Below are 27838 nucleotides of genomic sequence, written 5' to 3'. Positions count from 1 at the left end.
TTCACTTCCTTACACAGAGCTCAGTTCCTCCATCTGCAGCCGACAGACTATGTGCAGCCTGGGAGCAAGGACAGGTGAGTACATACATACAGATATACATATATACATGCAGGTATATGTAGATAAGCACCCCACTATATACATATATGCACATATACACAGATAAAAAGGCAATTACATACATACATGCATACATACATGTATACACAGGTAAGCACGTCACTATATACATACATGCAGATATACACAGATACACAGGCAATTACAAGCATGCATGCACACATGAGCAATTGATAATATAAGTAGTTAGACACACAGGCTATTTGTACACAAGTACACAGGTGGTTATTATATAGGCATATACACGTTATAGTTATGCAGAGATGTTCTGATGATTATATACATATATACATACATATATAGGTGTCTGCATGTTATACAAAATTGTATTGATGACTGTATACATGCTTATATACATGTGGCTATATAAGTACATATAGTACATACTATATAGAGATTTACTGATTTTATATATATATATATATATACAGGTCATTATATTCGTATATACATATTATACAGAAATGTATTGATGATTATATACATGTATATATACAGGTGACTATATTCGTATATACATATGATACAGAGAGTTTATGATGATTACATACATTTATATATACAGGTGCATATAGGTATATGTATATTATATGGAGATAAACATAGACAAGAATATATTGTGTTCTATCAAAGCATTGTTATATTGTGTCGGTAAGAATGTCACATCCTGGTGGGGGGTAGGAATCATGGTGATTCAACATTGCATATGGAGTGCCAGGAAGGACAATACGAAAGACAAGTTTAAATGTAATGTTCCTCCTCTTTTATAGATGACTCTCTAAAGACACAGGTCTATGTCCAGGAGTAGTCTCTTTCACTCTCTCTCTCTTCATCTCTCTTTCTCTGTCTCTCTTTCACTCTCTTTCTCTCTCTCTCTCTGTCTCTCTTTTACTCTCTCTCTCTCTCTCTCCGTCTCTCTTTCTCTGTCTCTCTTTCACTCTCTTTCTCTCTCTCTCTCTCTGTCTCTCTTTCTCTGTCTCTCTTTTACTCTCTCTCTCTCCGTCTCTCTTTCTCTGTCTCTCTTTCACTCTCTTTCTCTCTCTCTCACTCTCTCTCTTTTACTCTCTCTCTCTCTCTCTCTCCGTCTCTCTTTCTCTATCTCTCTTATACTCTCTTTCTCTCTCTATCTCCCTCTCTCTGTCTCTCTTTCTCTCCCTCTCCCTCTCTCTCTCTCTCTCTTTATCTATTTCTCTCTCAGACGGCAGCTTCCTGAGATCATTGAGATCATTTTTTATTATTGTCTGAGAAACAAGAAATAATATTTACAATATTTATCATTCTTCAACTGCATCCACCCTCTACACTCCACTGAGACTGCCCTCATCAAAGTGACTAATGATCTACTCTTGGCTAAGTGGAAGGGTCCTGCTCCTTATACTCTCTGTCACTTTTGACACAGTTGACCATCCTCTCCTTGACATCTTTCACTCTCTTGGCCTTGGCGTCACTGTCCTTTCCTACTTACATCACTGATCATTCTGCAGTGTCTCTTCCTCTAGTGCCTGCTCCCTTTCAGTAACTCTATCTGTTGGGGATCTCCAAGGCTCTGTTCTTGGCCCGTTACTTTTCTCTCTTTACTCCTTCTGTCTTGGTCAACACATCCGGTCCTTTGACATTCAATATCACTTCTATGCCGAGGACACTCTAATCTACCCTTCCTCCCCTGACTTCTCTCCCTTCCTCCCTCCTCTCCCTTGTGTCCAACTGCCTCTCTGCCATCTTCACCTGCACGGCTGGTACCTTAAGCTCAACTTATCCAAAACTGAGCTTGTCATGTTTGCACCATCTAGTGTCACATCCCCGCCTCTGATCTCCATTAAGGTTGATGTTGTTGCTATCTCCACTATCCCCAACACATACTGCCTGGAGGTCATCATTGACTCTCCCATCAATTTCACTCTCCACATTCAGTCCCTTGCCCATTCCTCTTGCATCCACCTTCCCAACATTGCCAAGATCCACTCTTTCCACTCCCTGGATACTATCATCCATGTTTTAGTCATCTCTGCCTTGATTATTGCAATATCCTCTTCTCTGGCTCTCATGACAAATGTCTGTCCCCCAGAAATCTGTGCTGAATGCTGAGTCTAATCTTCCTCTGCTGATGTTCCTCTGCCGCTCGGCCTCTCTGCAAAACCTTCATCCTCCCCATACCCTCCAGAATGCAATTAAAGTTGCTTACACTCACTTACTTATAAAGTCCTCTTTAATACCTCTCCCTCCGACATCTCCAACTTTGTCAAGAAATATTCACCTACTGGCCCATTCTGTTCTGCCCTTGCCCGTCACCGCTCATCACCTCACACACCCGCCTTTAGGACTTTACCTGCGCTGCTCTCCACATTTGGAACTCCCTGCCCCACCCTTATTAGATTTGGCCCCAACCTTGAATCTTTCAAACACTCCCTCAAATCTCAACTTTTCACACTTGCCTACGGGGTCCCATCCTAAGACAATTCCCTCGTCACACTCACCTGCCCCTGTCACGCCACCCCTCTGATTTTACAGTTGAGAAATATGGGGAAACGGAGCTCATAGAAATCAATATCTTCATGTGTCCCCAATGGTGACTGGCCTGACGGCAAAAAAACGCCAGTGACGTGATTACCGCAGTTTCCTTCATGAGAAAGATGAGTCACTACCACAGCACCCCTAGTGTCAGAGCATGGCTATGACATCCCACCCTTTGGGAGTGCATCTTACCGCATAGCATACCAAAAAAACAGTTACAAATAATAGTATTTTTTAAAATAAAGAATAAATAAATATATAAATACATTTATAAATTGCAGATACAGAAACACATTTTATTATAGCTCAAATATACACTCAGCATCTAATATAGGACACACATTTGGCAGCTCTATAAATATTAGAAAAGCAAAATAATGGCTATAGGTTAAGCTGAAACCATTTTGTGAAAGTAGCAAATGGAAGAATTACAATATTTAAATGTTATAAAAAAAATCACTCTTTGTATAATAGGGTTATAAATTCAAATGATTTTTTACTAAAATAAGGCAAAAGAATAAATTGTCTGTGGCATAAAAAAAACCCATAAAAAAAAAGTTACTTGGGTATTGTAAAAAATAGTTACTCCCGGTGAAACCATTACAGCATGAGAATTCAACCCTATCAGCCTCCTCTTAACTCCCTTGATCCTGGCTCTCTCCCCCAGTTAGTACCACCCTATTAGTGTCTCCCCCTTCCCTTTAGGATGTAAGCTCTCATGAGCAGGGACCTCTTTCCTTGTGTGCTCCTTCTACTAATCCATCACCCCCTGTACCTCTTGTCCTGCTTCCCCAGCCCTGTTTCCTTAAGCTCAGTCCTACTTCTCGCTGATTACTACCATCACTCTCACTCACTGTCCCTTATATAACTTGATCTATATTACCGTGTTATCTGTATTCATCCAGTATGTCTGGTCATTTTGTTGTATATGTATCATGTAATGTGTACTGGATCACTGCCTTCTGTATATGTCATGTACGGTGATGTGGACTCTTTTTGGCGCCTTATAAACAATAGATAATAATAATAATAATAATAGTAATACTGTAAAAGTTGATGGGGCTTCCGACCATTGATAGCAAAAGGTGTAAATTTGTAATAATCCATCAGAGGAGGTGAGAAAATTATAATTTATTTGTCTAAACTAATTGATTTATAATGAGTCGAATAGGTCTGTAGATACAATAGTTACACAATGAGGATTAATCACTACACGGTTCTGCTCCGTATATCCAGATGGGGGATATTATTATATTCTGTGGCTAACAGGTCAGTGTGTCCGATAGGGCTCTTTTACCAAAGATCACACTGTAGGCCTCATATAGAGTCAGGAACAAATCCAGCTAAAGGCAGATTTACGCCTGGACAAACCATGTCGTGATGCAAGGGGCGAATATGCTCCATATATATATATATACACACACACACACACATATATCTATATATATATATATATATATACACATGAAGGGACCATGCAGCCTACTCCTGCACGTAGCACAGACTTATTGATTGTAATTTAGAGTTGAGCTACAACACGCAGGGCCATCTTTTCCATTGGGCACGATGGGCAGCTGCCCGGGGGCCCCATGGGTGGGGGGCCCCATAGGCACGGCTCTTAATGAGAATAAATAATCCTGCAAAAGAAAAAAACCTTCAAGGGTCACTGAGCGAGTACATCTATCTATCTCTATATATCTATATCTATATCTGTATACATCTATATATCTACAGGGTGATTCAAAAGTCGCAGTACACCCTTTTATTTCAAAAACTCTACAGGAAATTGGGAAACCTGAATACTCCAGTAAGGTATGGGTGACGTGGTCTATCTTTTACGGTATGTACCAAACATGGGCGCTATCTTGAAATCGGCCAATCGGCCCAATTCCTGTAGAGTTTTTGAAATAAAAGGGTGTACTGCGACTTTTGAATCACCCTGTATATCTATATCTAGGGGCCCCTGTGCACTGCTTTGCCCGGGGGCCCATAATGTTGTTAAGATGGCCCTGACAACACGCCCCCTCCCACTCCGATTCTGTCCCCTCATTTTACATTTGCCGGCCCTGCAGTGTAACATGGTTTTGCCGAGGTGCAAAATTGCTCCTTTTAGCTGAATTTACTCCTAACTATCCCTTTATTTACATCTGGACTTCTACACACAGGAGTACACAGGCTCAGCGTCATCTTACTCTATATAGACTAGAGATGTTCGCGCTCGGCTCTCTAAAAACCAAACCTACCCAAACTTAGGGGAGCCGAGTAGGCTCAAGAGCCGACTCGGGACTTTGGCACGTCCTTGGATCTGAATCGAGGCAAATTGTTGTGTTGTGTTGTCAGATCTTGTGGGTTTTGGATTCCATAAATACCTCCCTGCCCAGGAGATCCAGCACTATTGCTCATACAGAAACAGGGGTAGCAGTGTTCTTGTCCCTCTCCAGTCTCCAGTGACATTGCTCAGTGCCGTTGCTCATACAGAAACAGGAGGGGTAGCAGTGTTGTTGTCACTTGACAGAAATTAACTGAAAATGACTGGAAATTAATGTTATTGAGGTTAATAATAATGTAGGAACAAATAAAAGAGCCAAATTATGTGATTTTAGCAAAAACAATAGGGATTTTAGAAAAAAATCGGGATCCAAAACCAAAACACGCGAGGGCGGTTTTGCCAAAACCAAAACCAAAATACGAAGTTAATCCAGATCCAAAACCAAAACCAAAACCAAAACACAGGGGTCAGTGAACACCTCTAATATAGAAAGGATATATAACCCACATAGAGCTACACACAGTGACACACGGACTGATTGTGTCTTTCTCTATCCTCAGGAGCATGATCCTCCTCTGCTGTCTGACCCTGTTGTCTTACGGTAAGTGACTGGTCTACGTTCCTGGGATATGGACGGCCAGCTGGATGCTGAGGTCTCTTCTGGACTTATCACAACTAAGTCTTCCACACATTTTACACCAGTTTTATTACAAGTGTCTATATATATAAATACATATAAAACTAATACAAGAAGGGCACTGACGCTTGTAGACATCTCTGGAGCCTGGGTGCAGGAACTCTGGAACCATGGATATGTGAAGTAATATAATATTTATAGTAATGTAGTATTTATAGGAATATAAATCTGTAAGGAAGCAGCACCTGGAGGGAATAGTCTGACTCCTAAAAAAACAAAATAGGAATCAGTGAAAACCAGGCGCACGTCTTTAAATTAATGAAATGTGTAGAAGTGAATGAATTCATTTGAAAAGTGCAGCCAGGAAAACAAAAGAAAAGAAAAGATTTTGTGTTCAAAATTCTTCTTTTTATTCAGAATTAGGAAATTTTTAAATAATAAAAAACAAAACATAATTCCACCCACAAGTGAAAGGTATTTTCCTTGTGATTTTCTAAGTACATCCCATCTCCAGTTGGTTCCTTACTTGGGGTCTGACATTCAGGATATCTACTGGGGTCCCCGACATTGTCTGTTCACCTAGCTCTGCTCTTCTCAATCCTGGATACTCCACAGTGTGTTGTGGAAACATCCCGCCGGACTAACAAGAAGTCGGCAGGAACGAGGGGACACCTGGGGGCCCCGCTGGACAGCCTGAACATAGGACACCAGGTAAGGAAGCTTTTGAGGCCAGGATGTACTTCAGATAAATGTGTCATAGCTACTTCCTATTGCTAACCCCACATATATCATACATGGACTCCAATAGGACTATATTAGGCATTAATCATTTTCATCACTAGTCCACTACAGTGTTTGACAGTTGGAAGGAGGGGAGATGGCTTTACACATGGAGATCATCGATCCCTATGGATAGTGAACATCTGTTGTTACTATTAGCACTTCTGCCTCACTGGGGGCATGAGTTCAATTCCTGATCATAGGACTTATCTGTGAGGAGTTTGTATGTTCTCCCCGTCTTTGCGTGGGTTTCCTCCGGGTGCTCTGGTTTCCTCCCACACTCCAAAAAACCATACTGGTAGGTTAATTGCCTGCTGTCATAATGAATCCTTGTCTGTGTGTATATTAGGGAATTTAGACTGTAAGCTCCAATGGGGCAGGGACTGATGTGAGCGAGTTCTCTGTACAGCGTTGTGAAATTATTGGTGCTATATAAATAAATGATGATGATGATTAGTCTTTATATTTTACACAGCGCTGTACATTGAGGGGATCATAACACAAATTACAAATAAAACACATAGAATGACATAAAACAAAAGATAAAGATAGTCCTACCCCAATGAGCTTACAATCTAAGTGTTGTGGGGAACACATGGCTCATTAGGTAGTGGAGTAACAATTGTAACTAGTGGTGGGGATGTTGTGTGTGTGGCTAATGTAAGGCAGCGGCATTATCAGCCACCAGTAATAAAACAATAGGGACGGGCACTTATGTGCAGCTATCGGAGGTGTAGTGCGTGTGGGACTGTTAGAGTCAGTAGAGACAATGTTATTCGGGGTAGAGCACTAGATTAGATGCATTTCCTACTAGGGTTCTATGGAGGCCAAGAAATTCTTTTCATTTTGAGTCACTTGAATTTCAGCTAAAACTTGTGAACCACAGAGAAATCTATTTTTATACGAATTGTCTTCAATTCACCACGCTCACATCCTATCAGCCGCCTAACTTTGTGGGAGCAGCAGATATCACGACACCGCGAGTGAGAGCTAGGGAAGACGCATAAGCCGAAAATTTATTTTAGTACAGCTCCCTTTTGGGCAAAGCAGAAAGGAACTCCATAAGATCAGACTTAATGATGCAATTTGTGTCAAGACGCTTCCCCAACTGCATTTCCTACATACATTATGCCCATCTGAAGTCAAGACCCTGAACTCTGGTAGGACCCTTAGGATCTACATTAAGCAATAGATGAGAAGATGTGGTCACGGATATGATACCAGCACATCACTGTGTACATTAATAATCCTGGGCATCTCCATGTAGTGCAAGGGGAGGAGGGAGTGTGGGTATAGAAACTGATCAAAGCCGTCAATTAAACAATGCAAGTACAACTACAGAATAATACAGAGACACCTGGGCTGCTGTTTTTGACAGAATGCTTCTAAAGCTGCTTGTTTTTCTAATTGATTGATCAGTGGTCCCAGCAAATGGCTTATATGTCAGACCGCGGAGCTTTACAATGGTCAGGGGTCATCGTCACCACTATATATTATTGCAAGTGTTGCCAACCAGGGACTAACCAGCTGCCACCACTGGGGCAGAACAACATTTGGGGGGAGGGTTTGTTCTGGTCCATCTCTCCTGAGGCCACTGCTCTGCTCTTCTGAACCTACCACAATGGTTCCAGAATCCTGGTATTTGCAGCATTCCAGAACAGGATAGTTTTTATGTAATTGAATGCATGATATGCCTAATGATTTGGATTTCTGTAACTCCATGACTCATATACATAACCACAGATTAAGGCAACCCATGACTTTCAGCTTTGGGGAAGTACTAGCTGGCAAGACTTGATGGATCATTTCACAAGAGCTGGAGAACACTGTGTCAATGAGCCAAGCTCTTGGTGTTCCCCTCTAGAAGTGGACTGCTTCTTAGAGATGTCTTGACTATTTCAAAATGACCTATGTCCTCTATCAGGGGCCTCTCCAGGTCTACGAGGACAGACAGCACTGCCACATGTGGTCTCACACAGACAGAGGGTTGTTCTCATATCCCTGTTACTATCCAGTTTCCCGACTGTCCCCTCCTCTTCTCCCACCAGTGACACTCTCCTGCCTGCCCAGTACCTGAATGACACTAATAAAGGTATTAGATACTATCAGCTCGAGTGTATGACAGCCATGAGGCCTATGGTGGGTGGAGATCATAATAACAGTAGTGCCGGTAGTGAGGTCTGTCATCCAGGCTGTGACTTCTCTATCTGTGGCTTCTGTAATCATTCTGAGAATTGAACACTTTCGCTTCACGTTTGACCTGGACTTACTCAAATGTAACACATCTAAAAATAGTTTAATATTCTCTTCCCTAGTAAGACCATAACCTTTTAAGGACAAGTGTTTAATGCTTTATACTTTGTCCCTCCTTATTGCTCCAACTCTTTGCTGTATCTCCCTTCTCTGAAATGTAATAATTCATTTTGGGACAAGAATTCTCCTCAGTCCTATGTCATTAAGATGGGAAGATACAGGCTGATTGGTGATTTTGTTCCTGAAGTCTCCGAACCTCTGCCAAGCTGGTGGTCTCACCCATGCACAAGGCCACACGTCAAACATGAGCAACATAGGTGGGATTTCATCAAGTACCTGTAAATAATTATATTGTTGGTCTATTTACTCCTTATTTTTCCTTACTTTGCTTAATGACTCAGACCCCTAGTCTGTCCATTTTTATTACTAAAAGGCATATTTTCCCTTTAATACCTGTAGTAATACTGGGGGTGTTAAACACAATGGGCTTCATTAGAGTTAGTGACAAATCCAACAAAAGTGTAAAACTTTGCACCTGACAACCCACGTTGTGGAGTAACGGGGCAAATGGATATTTTTCTTGCATGCAGGCAAAATATTGGCATCTTTTTGCATGTAGCACAAAATGGACTCAATGGTCCTTCTCATGGTCCAGCTCCTATGGGCTTGCTGACTATATTTTTGAAAATCATCTAGAAGCTTTTGAAGGAGTTGAGTAGATACTGTACAAAATATATTACTTGTGTACATGTGTGTGCATGTATGAGCGAGTGTGTGCGTGTCTGTGTGTGTGCGTGCATGTATGAGTGTGTGTGCGTGTATGAGTGTGTGTGCATGTATGTATGAGTGTGTGTGTGCGTGTCTGTGTGTGTGCATGTATGAGTGTGTGTGCGTGCATGTATGAGTGTGTGTGCATGTATGCATGAATGTATGAGTGAGTGTGTGCGTGTCTGTGTGCGTGCATGTGTGTGTGCGTGCATGTATGAGTGTGTGTGCATGTGTGCATGAATGTATGAGTGAGTGTGTGCGTGTGTGTGTGTGTGCGTGTGTGTGTGCGTGCATGTATGAGTGTGTGTGTGCGTGTCTGTGTGCGTGCATGTGTGTGTGCGTGCATGTATGAGTGTGTGTGTGCATGTCTGTGTGCGTGCATGTGTGTGTGCATGTATGTATGAGTGTGTGTGTATGTATGCATGCATGTATGAGTGAGTGTGTGCGTGTCTGTGTGCGTGCATGTGTGTGTGCGTGCATGTATGAGTGTGTGTGCGTGCATGTGTGTGTGCATGTATGTATGAGTGTGTGTGTATGTGTGCATGCATGTATGAGTGAGTGTGTGCGTGTCTGTGTGCGTGCATGTGTGTGTGCGTGCATGTATGAGTGTGTGTGCATATGTGCATGCATGTATAAATGAGTGTGTGCCTGTCTGTGTGCGTGCGTGCATGTGTGTGTGCGTGTATGAGTGTGCATGTGCATGTGTGTGCGTGCATGTGTGTGTAAGTGTATGTGTGCATGCATGTATGAGTGAGTGTGTGCGTGTCTGTGTGTGTGTATGTGTGAGTGTTTGTTTTTGGTAATGTAGATATTCTTGTCGCTGTTTTTTTCTATTTTGTGCAGTTGTTTAAAACAATTAATAATTGCTTAAAACGTTTCATGTAATGAATAATTTTCATTTTTTATAGTATGAACCTTTATACAATAGAAACGTTTTATCCATATATAAGAAAATAGGAAAAAGAAAGGTCCGAATATTTCAGCTATGGACCAGATCTGGTCCTCTCTCTGTACTTCTCAGAAGATCTGGTCCTCTCTAAGGACCTGTTAGAAGATCTGGTCCTCTCTCTGGACCTCTCAGAAGATCTGGTACTCTCTAAGGACCTCTTAGTAGATCCGGTCCTCTCTCTGGCTGCAGTCTCATCAGAATGCATTATTATTACATATGAAACCTTCCTAGGTACTTGTCAATCCATACCATAGATTGGTCCTTTGTCTAATTATGTATCTGACAGATCTATCATATGTTGGAGCAGTGCTGGGGTCGAAGCCAATCAGACAGTCGGCCATAATACCACTAGGAGCTCAGTCGTTGGAGCTCCCTTTCCAGGTCCAATGGAAGAGAGGGAACCAGCTGGTGGGGAAGATCCACAATGGGCGATGTGTCCATGGCTGCAATGAGAAATCCCAAATATTCTCAAATGGAAGCTTGTTCCTGAGCCACGTGCAGAGAGAAGATGAGGGGAGGTACTTGGCAGACGTCTATAATGCATCTGGACATTACACCAACCATGTGGAGGTCTTATTACAGATTGTTGGTAAGAACATATAAGTGAATTGATGAACATAAAATTAATGAATTAATTAATTTATTTTTTAATAAGACCAATTATTTTTTATTGTTCTGTGTTGTCACTGGCACAATGTCATAGCTCCAAGAAAAGAGAGAGTGTGTGTATTTAGGGGGTACTCCAGGGTAACCCTTACATAAAAATATATATTTTATTTGATATGCGTTGTATCCATACAAATCCCACATGCAATATATTACCCATATTACACAGTGTATATATTTGTTATCAAATTAATAGCGGACTGTATTTTATTATATTTGTACAAGTTAACCCGTGCATGATACTCATGCATTCTAGTCAAATCAAGCTATTTAAGGTGTTAAAAAGGTTCTTGTCATGCATTTGGGGCTAGGCCAGGCCTCCTCAGGGGAAGAGCGTTACTTCCCAACGTAAGCGCCCTTTTTTAACGTGGTTTTGTCCACATGTCACCACCTCATCATTTTTCTTCATCACCTCATCCTTCATCTTTATCGACACATCTATCCAGATGTCTATCCAGACACAGGGATCTCTCTCAGCGGTCCTGAGTATCATACTCCTCTCGCTCTGTCACCCCCGGCAACCACCAACCACTCCCCACTGTCACCCCCGGCAACCACCAACCACTCCCAACTGTCACTTCTCCTTCAAGAAATATATATATATATATATATATTTTTTAAATCTTTATAAACACTTTTAACAATTAACATATTAAATTAACAAATTAAAAACATCTTAGTATACCAAATTTCAGCCCTTTCTGAGTTTTTTTCCCCACACACACTAAGAATTTAGTAGGTCAGTGTATAACTTCGCCCAGCAGGTGGCGCTGCAGCTTGGTTTTTTTTTTTCACACACACGGACACACACTAGGCTTTTATATAGTAGATACTGAATATTGGAAGTTGGATAGTTGCCACAGAGTAATGCAATATGTTTAGCATTTTTTAACCACACAGCACATATGTCTTTTATTTTTGTTTTTAATTGTTTTGCTCTTTATACCAATCAACTTTGTTTGTCTACTTTTAATGCATATCAAATAAAATATATATTTTTATGTAAGGGTTACCCTGGAGTACCATAAATATACACACTATCTCTTTTCTTCATTCTATGAATTTCGTTGTGTTCAGGGTGCATCCTTCAGGATAAAATTACTCCTGAACAGTCTTAATTTAGACCAATTGAGGGGAAATGCCTATAGATTATGCCTGGTGCAGTTATTTCTACTTTTTTCTTAGGCAATGACACAGCTGTCATACCAGAGGTGTGATATCAGAGGTGTGATGTCAGAGGTGCGATGTCAGAGGTGTGATGTCAGAGGTGTGATGTCATAAGTGTGATGTCAGATGTGTGATGTCAGAGGTGTGATATCAGAGGTGTGATGTCAGAGGTGCGATGTCAGTGGTGCGATGTCAGAGGTTTGATGCCAGAGGTGTGATGTCAGAGGTTTGATGTCAGAGGTGCGATGTTAGAGCTACGATGTCAGAGGTGCGATGTCAGAGATGTGATGTCAGATGTGTGATGTCAGAGGTGCGATGTCAGAGGTTTGATGTCAGAGGTGCGATGTCAGAGGTGCGATGTCAGAGGTGCGATGTCAGAGATGCGATGTCAGAGGTTTGATCCCAGAGGTGCGAAGTCAGAGGTGTGATGTCAGAGGTGCGATGTCAGTGGTGTGATGTCAGAGGTGCGATGTCAGAGGTGCGATGTCAGAGGTGCGATATCAGAGGTGCGATGTCAGAGGTGTGATGTCAGAGGTGTGATGTCAGAGGTGCGATGTCAGAGTTGCGATGTCAGAGGTGTGATTTTAGAGGTGTGATGTCTGAGGTTTGATGTCAGAGGTGTGATGTCAGAGGTGTGATGTCAGATGTGTGATGTCAGAGGTGTGATGTCAGAGGTGCGATGTCAGAGTTGCGATGTCAGAGGTGTGATGTCAGAGGTGCGATGTCAGAGGTGCGATGTCAGAGGTTTAATATCAGAGGTGCGATACCAGAGGTGTGATGTCAGAAGTTTAATATCAGAGGTGCGAGGCCAGAGGTGCGAGGCCAGAGGTGCGAGGCCAGAGGTGTGATGTCAGAGGTGCAATACCAAAGGTGCGATGTCAGAGGTGTGATGTCAGAGGTGTGATGTCAGATGTGTGATGTCAGAGGTGTGATGTCAGAGGTGCGATGTCAGAGTTGCGATGTCAGAGGTGTGATGTCAGAGTTGCGAGGCCAGAGGTGCGATGTCAGAAGTGCGATGTCAGAGGTGTGATGTCAGAGGTGTGATTTTAGAGGTGTGATGTCAGAAGTTTAATATCAGAGGTGCAAGGCCAGAGGTGCGAGGCCAGAGGTGTGATGTCAGAGGTGTGATGTCAGAGGTGTGATGTCAGAGGTGCGATGTCAGAGGTGGGATGCCAGAGGTGTGATGTCAGAGGTGTGATGTCAGAGGTGTGATGTCAGAGGTGCGATGCCAGAGGTGTGATGTCAGAGGTGTGATGTCAGAGGTGCGATGCCAGAGGTGTGATGTCAGAGGTGCGATGCCAGAGGTGTGATGTCAGAGGTGCGATGTCAGAGTTGCGATGTCAGAGGTGCAATACCAAAGGTGCGATGTCAGAGGTGTGATTTTAGAGGTGTGATGTCTGAGGTTTGATGTCAGAGGTGCGATGTCAGAGGTGTGATGTCAGAGGTGTGATGTCAGAGGTACGATGCCAGAGGTGTGATGTCAGAGGTGTGATGTCAGAGGTGTGATGTCAGAGGTGGGATATCAGAGGTGTGATGTCAGAGGTGTGATGTCAGAGGTGTGATGTCAGAGGTGCGATGTCAGAGGTGGGATGCCAGAGGTGTGATGTCAGAGGTGTGATGTCAGAGGTGTAATGGCAGAAATGCAATGTTAGTGTGTACTGGAGTATCTCATAATTTGTAAAACTTAGAATTATACATCTATTACACTGATATTGCGGATTTTATGTCATTCACTTTTGAAAATCTACTTTATATACATATATACCGATGTACTAATCTGCTTTTAGCTGTTTGAATCTCTCTAAACATACCTGTGTTCATGACATACCTGCGTATACAACTGTGACTGACACTGGCTCCCAGTAGAACTTGTGAGGTCCATTGAACACATGCTCTCTTTAGATGTCTCTGCAGACCAGATGATCAGACCCCTGGGACACAGCGTTTTGCTCTATCTGGATAAAGATGTTATGAAGCCCTATTTCCGTGTCCAGTGGAAGAGAGGGAACCAGCTGCTGGGGGAGGTCTATATGAGGAAATGCGTCTATGGCTGCAATGAGACAAACCATATCTTACCTAACGGGAGCTTCTTCCTGGCACATTTGCAGCAAGAAGATGAAGGAATGTACTCAGCTAAAGTGTATGATGCAGCTGGGTTCCCCATCCACAACTCTGAGATTCTGCTACTTATTAATGGTAAAAAGATTTGCTGGGGCTGCACAAATTGTTTTGAGGGTTGTTGTAGCAGTTGCAGGTGAAGTACATTTATATGAGACAAAGTTCTTAGCGCACTGTTCTGCCTATCACTAGATAGAGTCCACCGTAGTAAGTGACTGTGTACCAAGGTACTGACTGGCTAGTTACCCTTACCAACCTAACTTTAACTGGTTCAGCCGCAGAGCTACAACTAATCTAAGAATAATTACATCATTGCGTTACATCAATATAACATAACAGTAAAGGCAAAACATCACCGTACAGTTACATACACCATGTGCCAATTCCTGGGGCTTACGCTGACTGGTAGATAGACATTTATTCTTTACTAACAGCAGCGGTCCAGCCTACTGCCACCCAGCTTTTTGTAGGCTCACACTGATGCATAGACCCACAGAGGTGGATGGATTGAAGATGATTCCCACATTGTCACCTTCTGATCCCTCAATCTACAACAGTCTAATGGGAATCATGAACTCCAGCCAGTCCTGTCCTCCAAGACCTAGTGCCCCCTCTCTTATACTCACTCCGGCTCTCACAAAAGAAAGTTCTGAGTATAAGGGGGAAGTCAAACTATCCCTTATCCCAATTGGTGGTCCCTTACTTCCCAGAACACCCCTGCTGGATTGCCCCAATAATGTATTTGCATCACAAGGAGAAAAAAACACAAGGAAAGGGGCATAATCACTGATAAATTAAAATGACTGCAGTACCCTTCCAGAGTTAACCTATTCTCAAGCTTCAGCTAACCAACACTTCCGGTAAAGCTTGACTGGCCATCTTAGTGCATAGTCTTGGTGAATACTTGTCAGGAACCACCCCTGTTCCTTCCCACTGCTAAATGAATTGACGCAACTTCGACCAGACTTTTCCCGGCACTTTACCAAGCACATGCTTTTGGTCCACTGGTGAGGTTATGGTCCAGAGGAAAGATCCTGGATTGATGAAGAAGACTTTCATGCTCCTCTTCTCCTGGCTTAATTCAAGAACAAATTCTGAATATTCGAATTTTCCGGAGAAAAACTCAGTATATGGTCCACTGGAGAGTTTATGGTCCAGAGAAAAGATCCTGGATCGATGAAGAAGAATTTCATGCCCCTCTTCTCCTGGCTAAATTCAAGAAAAAATTCCAGGCTTCCCTCCAGATGAGAAGTAACGGAGGGAGTACTGTCAGGTGCCAATCCTGCGCCTTCCCCACTGCGCAGGGTCGGCCAGATGTGTCGCGTCATTTAGCAACAGGACCTGATTTCCATTCCCGTTCCCTGCGCATACGATTCTTTCTGTTTGTGGTGGTGGTCAGTGAAGTCACTGCCCACCGGGGCAGCCCAATTAAGCCCCAATATATGGTATACTCTGGCATCATTAGGGTGCTAGAGTAATAGGTCCCACCTAGGTTCAGCCATTATGCTTACCTGCTTCTGAGTCCTGTACCCCTATCCTGTTCCTAGTTGGATTGATATCTTTGGCTGTGACTTCATCTTGGCTTCTGACTTCCCATTGGATCCTGATTTTGTCTGCTATACCTTTTTGGCTTCTGACCCTTAGCTTCCCTGACCTTTCTTTGGATTCCGTTTTGGTACCACAATCCACTCTGGCTATTGACCTCGAAATGTCTTCGTTATCAGCATCTACCTGTTTTGCCAGTGACTGTCTTTGGGAACCACAACCTGCACGTCCCATGCAGCGAGGCCCATACTCCCTTGCCGGGGCCCCTGGTGAATATCACTGATGTGTTAGAGTCTTCAACATAGTCTTAGTTCAGTTGCACTCCTATTCTGGTACTATTGGTGGGCCACTTTCCGTTCAGGTGTACTCAAATATATCCAGGCCTGTGGCATCTGCACCCGGCACAAGATACCCTGACAGTCACCTTCAGATCTGCTTCTTTCTCTCTCAATTCCTGACTCTCCCTGGTCTAGTATCTCAATGGAATTCTCAGAATTGCCGGCGAGTCACGGTTTTAATGCCATTTGGGTCATAGCAGACCGGTTCTCTAATATGGCCCACTTTATGTCCTTAAAATGATTACATCTGCCTCTGAACTTGCCTTCCTTTTCATTAAAGATATCTTCCATCTCCACAGGTGCACTCGAGAGATCATCTCAGACTGGGAATTCCAGTTTGTCTCCAAGTTCTGGAGAACCTTCTGTAAGAACCTAGGAATCGATCTAAAGTTCTCCTCAGGGTACCATCCCAGACCAATGGTCAAATCAAGTGAGTCAACCAAGATCTGGAGTTCCTATCATGTTACCCTTTGGAAAACCAGTCCTCTTGGAAAGATCTTCTTCCTTGGGCAGAATTCGCCCACATTAATGATCTCAACAAGTCCACCAGAACCACACCATTATTTACTATTTATGGAATGCATCCTATTTTGCCTGACTTTGCTTGAAATCTACTATTCTTGAACAGCTGATTCAGTCGTGTCTTCTCCCATACCTGGTCCCAAACAAAAAAAAAGCTTACTGATACCTTGCTACGGTACAAGCAATCTGTAGATCAGCAGCAAGAAACTATCACACTGCTCTATGTTGGAGATAGAGTAAGGATAACTTGAAATTCCAAGTACCCTACATGAAATTGGCTCTTCGCTTTATAGGTCCCTTACGCATTTCCCAGGTCATCAACCCCATCTCTTACAAACTTCATTTGCCATCATCTCTCAAAATTCAACATTCTTTTCATATTTCTCTATTACAATCTCTTGTTCTCAACGAGTTCTTCAAAGAACCTTCTGTTCCTTCTCCTTGTAGGGCAGATATTTGAGACGAATATAAAGTTGAACAAATTCTGAATATTCAAATCTTCCGGAGAAAAACTCAGTATATGGTCCACTGGAGTTTATGGTCCAGAGGAAAGATCCTGGATCGATGAAGAAGACTTTCATGCCCCTCTTCTCCTGGCTAAATTCAAGAAAAAATTCCAGGATTCCCTCCAGACGAGGGTGAAGGGAGGGAGTACTGTCAGGTGTCAATCCTGCGCCTTCCCCACTTCACAGGGTCAGAGGCCTCTTCTTGTCAGCTAAGTGTGCCAAGTGTGTCCCGTTACTTATCAATAGGGCGACTTCTGCACGGTCTTTCCCCTTCCCTGCGCATGCATGTTGTGATGATCAGTAATGTCACTGACTGCCGAGAGAGCTCAATTAATACCCTATATAAGGGAGACTCTGGCACCATTAGAGTGCCAGAATATTAGGTCCCACCTAGCTCCAGCAATTATATTTGCCTGCTCCTGAGTCCTGTTTCCAGTTGGATTGATGTCTTTGGTTGTAACTTCAGCTTGGAGTCTGACTTCCATTTGGATCCTGACTCTGTCTTCTATACATTTTTGGCTTCTGACTCTTGGCTTGGACCTTTCTTCGGATTCTGCTTTGGTACCACAATCCCATCTGGCTCTAGACCTCGGACTGTTTGACCTCTCTATCTTCACCTACTTCTTTCACCAGTGATTGTTTTTAAGAACTGTGACTTGCATGTCCCACGCAGCGAAGCCCATACTCCCTTGCAAGGATCCATGGTGAATACCAGGAACGTGTTAGACCCTGCAGCTTAGTTCAGCTACGCTAACTACTGGCAAACAGCTATTATTCTCATCTCCCTTCTGGCAAATGTGACATTACCATAGAGATGTTTAGGCTCTTTCAGGGCAAAATATAATATATTATATTATGTAATATATTATATAATATATACATATAATATACACAATATCTGTACAAAATACAGTAACAACAGGGCAGTAGGTGGGCTTAATGAGTGTGATTTCTATAGTGTTTATCTTTATATTTGTTATGGTTTTTCCTACATTGATTTGAGAGTGGACCTGTGACCTTAAATTAGCATTTTCTATTTCAGAAGTGGTATCATACATTGGATATATGTCATTTTTGGATGTATATAATTTTTGGATATATTATATTTGGATATATGCCATTTATGAAAGTTTCATTCATACATGAATGTTTTGTACATTTTGGTGACAGCCTTTCTAATAGAAGGTTAATTTGCAGTATATTCCAGTTTTAGTCAAACATGTCTCAATTATTTATACAGTACTGTACAAATGCTTTAGACAGGTGTGGAAAAAATGCTGCAAAGTAATAATGCTTTCAAACATAGAAGTGTTAATAGTTTATTTTTATCAATTAACAAAATGCAAAGTAAATGAACAGAAAAGAAATCTAAATCAAATCAATATTTGGTGTGACCACCCTTTGCCTTCAAAACAGCATCGATTCTTCTAGGTACACTTGCACACAGTTTTTGAAGGAACTCGGCAGGAAGGTTGTTCCATCTTGAGAACTAACCACAGAGCTTCTGTGGATGTAGGCTTCATGTAATCCCAGACAGACTTGATGATGTTTAGATCAGGGCTCTGTGGGGGCCATATCATCACTTCCAGGACTCCTTGTTCTTCTTTTCAATGAAGATAGTACTTAATGACATTGGCTGTATGTTTGGGGTCACTGTCCTGCAGCAGAATAAATTTGGAGCCAATCAGATGACTCCTTGATGGTATTGCATGATGGATAAGTACCTGCCTGTATTTCTCAGCATTGAGGGCACCATTAATCCTGACCGAACCCCCAACTCCATTTGCTGAAATTTATCCCCAAACTTGCAAGGAACCTCCACCATGCTTCACTGTTGCCTGCAGACACTCATTATTGTACCGCTATCCACCCCTTCGGCTCAGAACTGGAGAAAAAACAGTGGGTCCCAGGGACACCCATCTACTGTTCGGAGAAGTCTGGCCAGGAGTGATCTTCATGGAAGAATTGTGGCCAAAAAGCCAATCGACATGGAAACAAGGCCAAGCAACTCAACTATGCACGAAAGCATAGGAACTGGGGTGCAGAAAAATGGCACCAGGTGCTCTGGACCGATTAGTCAAAATTTGAAATATTTGGCTGTAACAGAAGGCAGTTTGTTCACTGAAGAGCTGGAGAGCAGTACAATAATAAGTGTCTAAAACTTTTGCACAATATTGTATAGCTTCACCTGTGGGGCGGCCATGGGGACCCATTTTGTGCCAACCTTTACATGGGATGGTGGCAACAGTGACGAGCGTGGTGAGGTATCTTAAGCTGTGCAGCAGCTTTATCTGACATGGAAGGAATTTTTTTTTGAAGATTTGGCAGAAAACTGAGTTTAATCTCAAATTCACTACTATGGAGATTATTTTAAAACCTTTTTAGATCTAGATATCTATAGTGTGAAAAATAAAATTACATCTTAGACTCATTGTAAAGATGTTAATATTAACTCATATCTAGATTTAATAAGTTGTAATAAGCTCAGTTACTAAATACATGTTTCTGGGCAATGAACAGACAGAAGATTGATTAATATAGTAGGTAAATAAGATAGAACAGATCTTATAAATGTGAATAATACAAAACAAATATGAGGTACAAATGAAAAAAAAAACATTATTCATTACTCAGTTTAATTTAATTTCACAAAAATAATTGATAAATGCTATATTAGATATCCAGTTTATTAAAATGTTCCATTTGAAAATAATTATTCCATATTCCTTTTGTTCAAATAATGTATTGTTTGGAAAAAATAAACAAAAAAGCGGTTGTGAGGATACTGGGGTAATGGTATCCTGATGTGGGTTAAATAAACACCTAAACAAATAGTGAGTGAAAGACGCACCCTTTTATTATACATATATAAATACACAGCAAATGTGACAATACCAGGTGGTTCACCACATTGCAACTACACACTCCTATACTTCACCAACATCTTTGTTTCAGTCACTTCTATTCACAATCACAGCTACGGAGCCACGCTTTTTACTCTTCTACTCACATGGTAGGGACTAAGCTCAATGTCTTCCCACTTTTATAGGTACACAAAGTAGCAAAGATTTAATTATATCCACACAGACATGATCCTGGACTTAAACGATTCAGAAATGGTGCAACAATCCAGTTATTGTAAGGTTTCTAAATAAGTAGCTATCTAGGGGAAATATCCAAATTTACAATAAACCTACACAATTTAAGTCCTACAGCGCTCAGTTCAGAACGTATTGCCAATCATCTGGTAATTCGTTCTGAACTGAGCGCTGTAGGATTTATGTTGTGTATAATCCTGGACTTGTCCGACAGAAGTTGACTGTCAGTCCTGTTCAGTAGTAGCTCAGCCTGCCTCCTGTGTCTCACATTAAAAACCTCTAGTGTTCTCTCTTTAAAGGGGCTTCCTGTGAATCTCCCCTATTCCTATGCTCACTGCAGATGTCCCCCCTTTGGAATGTGCTCAACACATTCCCTGCTGCCTAAAACAAGGCTAAGTAACATGGGATTCTATCTTACAAAATGCTAATAATAATAACGCAATATAATTACTGTATTTTTAAACACTAATTAAAGGAGAACATTATAGTTATGGGACTAGCTGACATCATTTATATTATCTATAATCCAAGCAATATTAAGCAGAGTTTGGACCAGGAGGGGGATCCTGCAGGCTAAACCCCTGCTTTCTAGGTCCTGACACCCCTCTCATCACAGAGGTCATGGATGGACTTTAGCTTATGGCTATGGAGTAAGTGAGGTGAAATCCCATCCATTTAACATTTGTGTAATTGTAAAATCTTAATCCACCATCACTGCAGAGAGAACCTCACAGGGATCCCCACTTAGCACCAACAATCAATTGGCTTTATTATCCCCTGTGCTAACCGGACCCTCTATGTGCTCTAGTTTCAGGTGTGGAGATCCAGGGGCAGCAGCCCAAACCACAGAGACTCACACTTCCAGCTGTTTTCCTCATCTGTGAGATAGTCATTTTCTCCATGTTCTGTGTTGTCATGGTGTGCCTGGGGATATTCTTCTGGAATTGGAGAAAGCAGAGAATTGGTAAGAGAGTCATCTGTGACCCAACAAGTTACCTTCCGCACCATGCCACCAAACATGCTGGGTCATGTATACAGACTGATATAGGAAATAGTACTTAGTTTTTCCTACACATATTTACAACTAAACTGATAAGTTTATTTGCCTTATATACAGGAAAAGTAAAAATGCATATATAGGAACTATAGGTACTATATACAAGGCTGTCAGAGGGTGTCAGTGGTATACACAAGGAGTATGATGTAGGGGTCGAGATGGTCAAATATTTTGAACATCTTTGAACTTTGATCAAATTTGATTCCAGGGTCTTAAACTTGTTTGCGGTACAATCAGCCAGTTCAGTCCTGTTCAACTGCTGTGACAAACGTGACATCGAAGTGTAGTTCATGACACTCAAAGGGGGTGTATTTACTAAACTGTGGCAACCAATCAGATTCTAGTTATCATTTATTTAGTACATTTTACAAAATGACAGCTAGAATCTGATTGGTTGCTATAGGCAACATCTCCACTTTTTCAAACCCGCAGTTTAGTAAATATACCCCTAAGTTTGCATTCGTGGTTGAGTTTGCCACTTGCGGATCGTGTTCACAGGTCTTAAAGACATTTAACTATAACATTTTCCCTGTCTGAGAAACAGGAAAGAAATACGCCCACTCTTAGCGTCATCAGCGTATTTTAGAGAACCAGCTGCATGGCAATATAAAAAGTATAAAAATGCACAAAACACAGTTATTATCAGCAAAAATCTGAATATATACAGTATTTAGCACAAAATAAATATAAGGAATTGGTTCAGACTTGACGATGACAACATTTAAGCTCGTGATCCATCATTATGTGCCTTCTTTTGTTGCGAGTGACTACACTTACATACATTGTATAGAATTTTTAATTTTTTTTATTCACTTGGAAAACTGTTACATATATTATACAACACAGCTCACGTATGGTCAAATGTGATCACCTGGCTCAGAGGTCAATATATCTATTAGTCTATCTGACGTTTGTGAATTTCTTGCACATTTTTGAACGTTAGAATTGGTTCGAGAAGCATTTTTAAGAAATCCAAACCTCCCAGTAGTTCCCATGCACAGGGCAGATAATATAGAGCGTCTGGGTAATTAAGTATAATAATATAGATGGTGTAGGTAATATAACAGGATAATGACTCACGCCCAGTTGCCTATTGATAGACCAGTCAGTATAAATTCAGAATCTGAACCCTTTGATCAATCTCTAGAGCAGCATTAATTAGAGGTTGATTAGTGCGCAGTATATAGAGCAATGCACAATGACAGATAGTATATACCATGCATTACAGGGATAGATGATGTCCATATTGTGGTGTAACAATGTACACCTACTAGAAGTGTTATAGTAATATATAGCATATTATAAACATATTACTTCATGTGTCTAATGTAGACTTGTAACGCTCCCAGTCTTCATGCCCCGTATCATACACAATGTCCAGAACATACAGAACATACAGAACATACACAAACCCAAGCACAGCCCCAGACCACCATACACCTTATTATACCCCCATAAAATATCATAATGGCACAAAGTAGCCTCATAATACAATCATACACCCTGATAATGCCCCCAATAGCCCCCCAGTGCCATTCTGTAGCCCCATACGACACCCTCACCTCCTGCTCACGTCACTCCAGCTGCCGCACATGTGGCTCCAAATCTCCTACTCTGCCAGGTACCAGACAAATGGTAGCGGGACATCAGAGCTGTGATTGGTTGGTTAGTACTGAAGTTGTGAGTCCTGATTAGAGGGAGTTCACTAAGACGTACAAATGTAATTCTGGGTGATCAATATCAGCCCTAAGGTCACTTTACCAAACATGTAACATATATTCCTATATCATCGCCTATAAAACCAGATGTCTGTTATTTGGTTTACAAAGGGCCATTGACCACAATGGAAATAGGAACTCCCTATCATTATTATTTCTCTTTCATCCAATCTGTGGACACTGCTACCATGGGGTTGTATGAAGAGACTCAGGATTTGGTGCTTAAATAGTTAATTAATCATTGATGAAACTGTTGACCCAACACCTCCCCTCTACAACCCCTGGAGGCCCTGGATGTGTAATGGGCGCTCTCACCAATTTCTACACTTATGGAGCTGTTACAGTGGCACTATAACGTCTATTCTGCCATGGATGACCAGCAGAGAGCCGCAGTTCTGAGCAGCCACCAACTCTTCGGAAGATACTATGTCCCCTGCTCAACAGAGAAGGGGGGACTTGGTTTTCTATCTACTCCAACATCTGAGCTAAGAGATGTAAATAGCCATCTGCGAGCTTACACATAGGAGCCTGCACAAATGGCCTCCCTAAGGCAAAAGTGCTGCCTGTCTCAACGGTTGTGAAGTGGGGAGGAGTATACCCCTCCACATCTGAGCTCTCCCCCCACCCCTGTTGGTTGGTATCTCCTTTGGTGGCAATCTGATGATCTGGAGTCATTACAGGAGCTGGATGAGACATTCCTGAGAGGATCTGCAAAGGGGACACTTCCACTTTCAACTTTATAGCATCTGACAGGCTCTTCTCCTCTCCAGTGTATTCTGCTCTTGGCTGTCACCTGGAGAGCTAAGTACCTCAATCACTGTTCATTTTACATCCATATCTGATTGCTGTTCATCTATGTACCTTTTCTTCTGCACATAGTCAGATGTTATTGTGACAAAGGGAGTGGTTTGTCACAGTTCTCCAAGAGAGGAGTTGGGTATTTGGCTGACAGTCTGCAGTTTCACATGTGTACAGCAGTGCACCTAGTTTAAAGAAATACAGGTGGAGAACATATGTGTCACAAAATAATAGTATAGGGTGTGATTTAAACGTATATATTTTGAAGCAATTTGGAGTTATCTTTTTCCACAGCTAACAACAGCTGACAGCGTGTGTTGCAGTAAGGCTAATCAAGCAGAGCACCTAATAAGAACTACTTTATAAAGAGCAGGTGGGAGTGTCACCTATCTATCAAGCCAGGATTGTGGGCGGAGTCTAAATGATTTAAACCTGTCTTTTTATTTGTTCACGGTGACCGATGCCAGATAGTGGCCGTGTTACTGGTCTCTGTTAATTTAGCATTAGGGTCACGAGAAAGTGTCTAAACTATGTTTATGTCAATTACTTTGCCATCCTGACAATAAAGAAAAGTATAAAGCAAGAAGTTGATTGTGTGTGCACCTCCAGGTGCCCGTGTCACATTATATTACTGGGATTTCACTATTGGGAGCGTTATTCTGTAAATATACTCCATAGTCAGTGTCAAACTGGGACATAAAGGGCCCACAGGGGAAACCAATGTTTGGGGTCCACCTAATGATAAGTAGCTCTTCAAATCGGTGTGAATGAAAAATCTATATTTACGGGAAATATGCAAATATGTGTAAAGAAATGGAGAAATGTATTCTTAATCTTACCTGTAATTGAAGAATATCTGTGACCTCCTGATTCTCAGTCTGTGCTGCTGGATTCAGGGTGTCTGGTCCAGGGCCCCCGATACAACTCAGTTCCTGCCATTTCCTCCCACTCCCACCTCTCTCTGATCACTGACTTTTCCTATTGGTCCAGCTCCTTACTTATCAATTACCAGATTCCATTCACTTACATTTTTCTTGCTGTCACTTCTAAATTTTCAAATCCACCACTGTGTCTGTGTTTGTAAATATATGATTTTTATTCCTTACCACCTATTAACAGCAAAGAGGTGTATATAGGAAAATGGGAATGTGATGGTGCTGTGTGCTCTAGTCGTCTGCTTGTGGTTATTAACCCTTTAACCACTGGAATATACTGTTGTTCATCACATAGAAATTGAAATGTGATGCTGAACTGTCTGCTGATTGTACACTTTATATATATTACAGTTGTTGGATATATTATTGAATATATTATTCAATATACAGTATATTTTGCAAAGGTCATTAGAATAATGCTGTGTTCTTACTGTGTTTTGTTTTGTGATATATTTCTAATTTATTACCCTGTTGTTCATTGTGAGCTCATAGACAATGTCTTCATGAATAACACTATTCCAGCCCCAGGACCTGTCTGCTCTACATCTACAAGCTGACAAAAGGCATAATAATAATCTGGAATGAAATATACATAAGGTGTTTTCATGTTTAAATATTTACCCATTATCTGTTTGTCCTGCACCCCACTCTCTGTATCTCTTGCCCACATGACTTATTATGTGTCCCTGGTCTCTGCTTTCTTTTCTGCTCCCTTAGTTCTTATTCTGTGCCCTTATCTTGTTTCTCTACAGCTCTTATCGCTTCTTCTTCTTCTCCTTCCCAACACAATGTCGCTTGCCGGCTGTTCAGTCCCCAGTGTTGCTCCCTGATCTCTGGAAGCCGCGACCTGTGACTTCACAAGTTTGCAGCTCTGTCGCCTGTCTTCCTGCGCAGCGGCAGCCGGAGCCAGCACATCCATGTAATTAGCATGGGAGACCAGTATGACTCCCCTCCTTCACTGTAAGTGGCTGGGGGCCTACTGACGTCGGGGTCCCACCGGGGACTTCTCCGGAGTCCCGATGGGCTAGTCCGACACTGTCCATAGTTGCTTTGGGGAGGGTACTGCTCTTGCTTAATAATCTGTGACTAGTTTAGTGCCTTCGTTTACATATATTTTCTCAGTCTTGTATGAATTTATATTGTTTTTCTTCTTTCCATTAATCTATTAAATTTGCATTTTAACTGGTACTGTTGCAACTCTATTTGTCCTAGATGGGAAAGGTACCTAGGGTTAAACATTCTACCTGTGCCAAACATAAGACCAAGCTACCTAGTGGACAACAGGACCCAGGTCCTTTCCAGAAGCAGCTGGTGGGGATCCCAGAGGTGCAGAACTTCCTCCAAGGGATTCTGCACATCCAGCCTCCTTACCTGCCACCCACAACACCTTGGCACCTCATCTTGGTTCCTTCTGACTTCTCCTTTTGGAGTCAGCAGAAGTCCAGTTCCTGACTTTGAAAGAGGTCTTTCGCCTCGTCAGTCGAGTCTCAGAACTTGTTGCCATTCGCCTTATCTAGCATCCCATGATGACAGGGCTGTGTTGGGCACAGTTCCCTCTTTCCAACCCAAGGGTGTTTCCGGATTTCACCTCAATCGGGAGATTGTGGTCCCGGTCTTCTGAGAGGCTGCTGTTTTCTGGTCTCCTTCCTTGAGACTTTTCAATTACCCTGAGGAGCGATCCTGAGGGGTTGAAGAGTCGGAGTTGTGTCAACAGTTACATTAAGAATTAGGTAACGATTTAAATGCCAACTCCTGAGTCCCTACATATAACCCCATGGTAGCCCTGTCCCCAAATGGGATCAGAGAAATGGATTTATCACAAGTATAAAAATCCTCCTATTACTACTGTATTCATCTATTCAATATTAGAATATGCTGAAGAAATACATTTATATTTTACAATATTTTATTCACAGAAATATGTGTTGACCTTGACGATAAACTGATGGGGTTTTTTCCAAATCCTTCCTTACATGGTATTAGTGATATATTAGGACTTGTTATAATGATTCAATTGATCATTGTTTTGAATTCTGTACACACAAAGCCTCAGAATGAGGGTGTGAAGATGACGACAATTCATATAATATGAAGATTGTAAGCCTGCGAGCAGGGTTCTCTGTCTGTATGTATTACCCAGTATTGTCTTATTCATGTTTGTTCCCAATTGTAAAGCGCTACGGAATTTGCTGGCGCTATATAAATAATTGTTGATGATGATGATGATGATGAATATAATCTGTATAATCTATCTACAGCCTCCAGTACGTTTAGTGTCATATACACCAAGATCCGGAGAAGCGTTGGGAAACCACGTGTGGAATGGAACAAGATCAACTATACTTTAGGTAATGATTTAAGTTTACAGAAGGACATAGACAAGTGTCATCCATTATAACAAAGTAAATCTGGGTTTATAACATTACTATACTGTTCACTGTATTCTTAATATTTATTTCTCAAGTTAGAAATACAAAGATGGGGATGGAGAAGGAAATATATCTCTCCAATCTCCCATATCTTCTGTTTTACATGGATTCTACTTGTAGGGAGATTTCTCCATCTGCCGACTCTCAGGATTTGTAAGGAACAAATTGCATCCTATAATCCTTTCCGGATATTATCCTTCAGGGCTTCTGTGTTTTCTATGTTCCAGATGCCCAGGTTGCGACCGAGGAGATGGGAACAAGTGCGATCCCGGATGATACCTCTGATAAGTTCTCTAATGAGACCCCCGACTCAATGGATCTGGCCACCTTCCAAAGATTTCAGGATTGAAAGTGACCATAATATATGATCAGGAGTCAGGAGGAATTCTGGGAAAGAAAAGAAGCTAAACCGGCTTGTTCATCTACCACTCATTCATCAAACTCAAACCAATATTAATATGTGTCTAGTCACTATTACTCCATCATCTGCAGGACATTGAGGCCAGATACATTCAGCCACTTGCTGAACTCTGTGATGTAGAGACTACTTATATCTATAAGATGTATTCAATGTAATAATATGAAGCCACTTGTCTGAGATGTATCTTTTTTTAAATGATAAGCTAAAAATTGAAAACGTTTTGCAGGAAAACA

At 41.7% G+C, this 27838-nt stretch overlaps 1 protein-coding gene across 1 annotated transcript; it reads left to right on the top strand.

Annotated features, from left to right (window-relative positions):
• On the top strand, nucleotides 1-27838 carry LOC142140559 (uncharacterized). Its single transcript, XM_075198269.1, has 7 exons — nucleotides 1-74; nucleotides 5461-5501; nucleotides 10574-10876; nucleotides 14023-14316; nucleotides 21056-21211; nucleotides 27014-27103; nucleotides 27412-27838. The coding sequence occupies exons 2-7, from the start codon at nucleotides 5465-5467 to the stop codon at nucleotides 27531-27533; spliced, it is 1002 nt and encodes a 333-aa protein (XP_075054370.1). The 5' UTR covers nucleotides 1-74; nucleotides 5461-5464; the 3' UTR covers nucleotides 27534-27838.

The sequence above is a fragment of the Mixophyes fleayi genome, chromosome 2 (assembly GCF_038048845.1).
Source record: "Mixophyes fleayi isolate aMixFle1 chromosome 2, aMixFle1.hap1, whole genome shotgun sequence".
Classification (NCBI taxonomy): domain Eukaryota; kingdom Metazoa; phylum Chordata; class Amphibia; order Anura; family Limnodynastidae; genus Mixophyes; species Mixophyes fleayi.
The sequence above is the reverse complement of the archived record's forward strand: the minus strand, read 5'-3'. Positions and strand labels throughout refer to the sequence as shown.

Excerpts from the sequence above, each read along its gene's own strand:
- LOC142140559 (XM_075198269.1), top strand. The coding sequence starts at position 5,465 with ATGATCCTCCTCTGCTGTCTGACCCTGTTGTCTTACG. Across the intron at positions 10,877-14,022 it reads GGTCTTATTACAGATTGTTG|ATGTCTCTGCAGACCAGATG; the intron begins GTAAGAACATAT and ends TGCTCTCTTTAG. Across the intron at positions 27,104-27,411 it reads CAAGATCAACTATACTTTAG|ATGCCCAGGTTGCGACCGAG; the intron begins GTAATGATTTAA and ends TCTATGTTCCAG.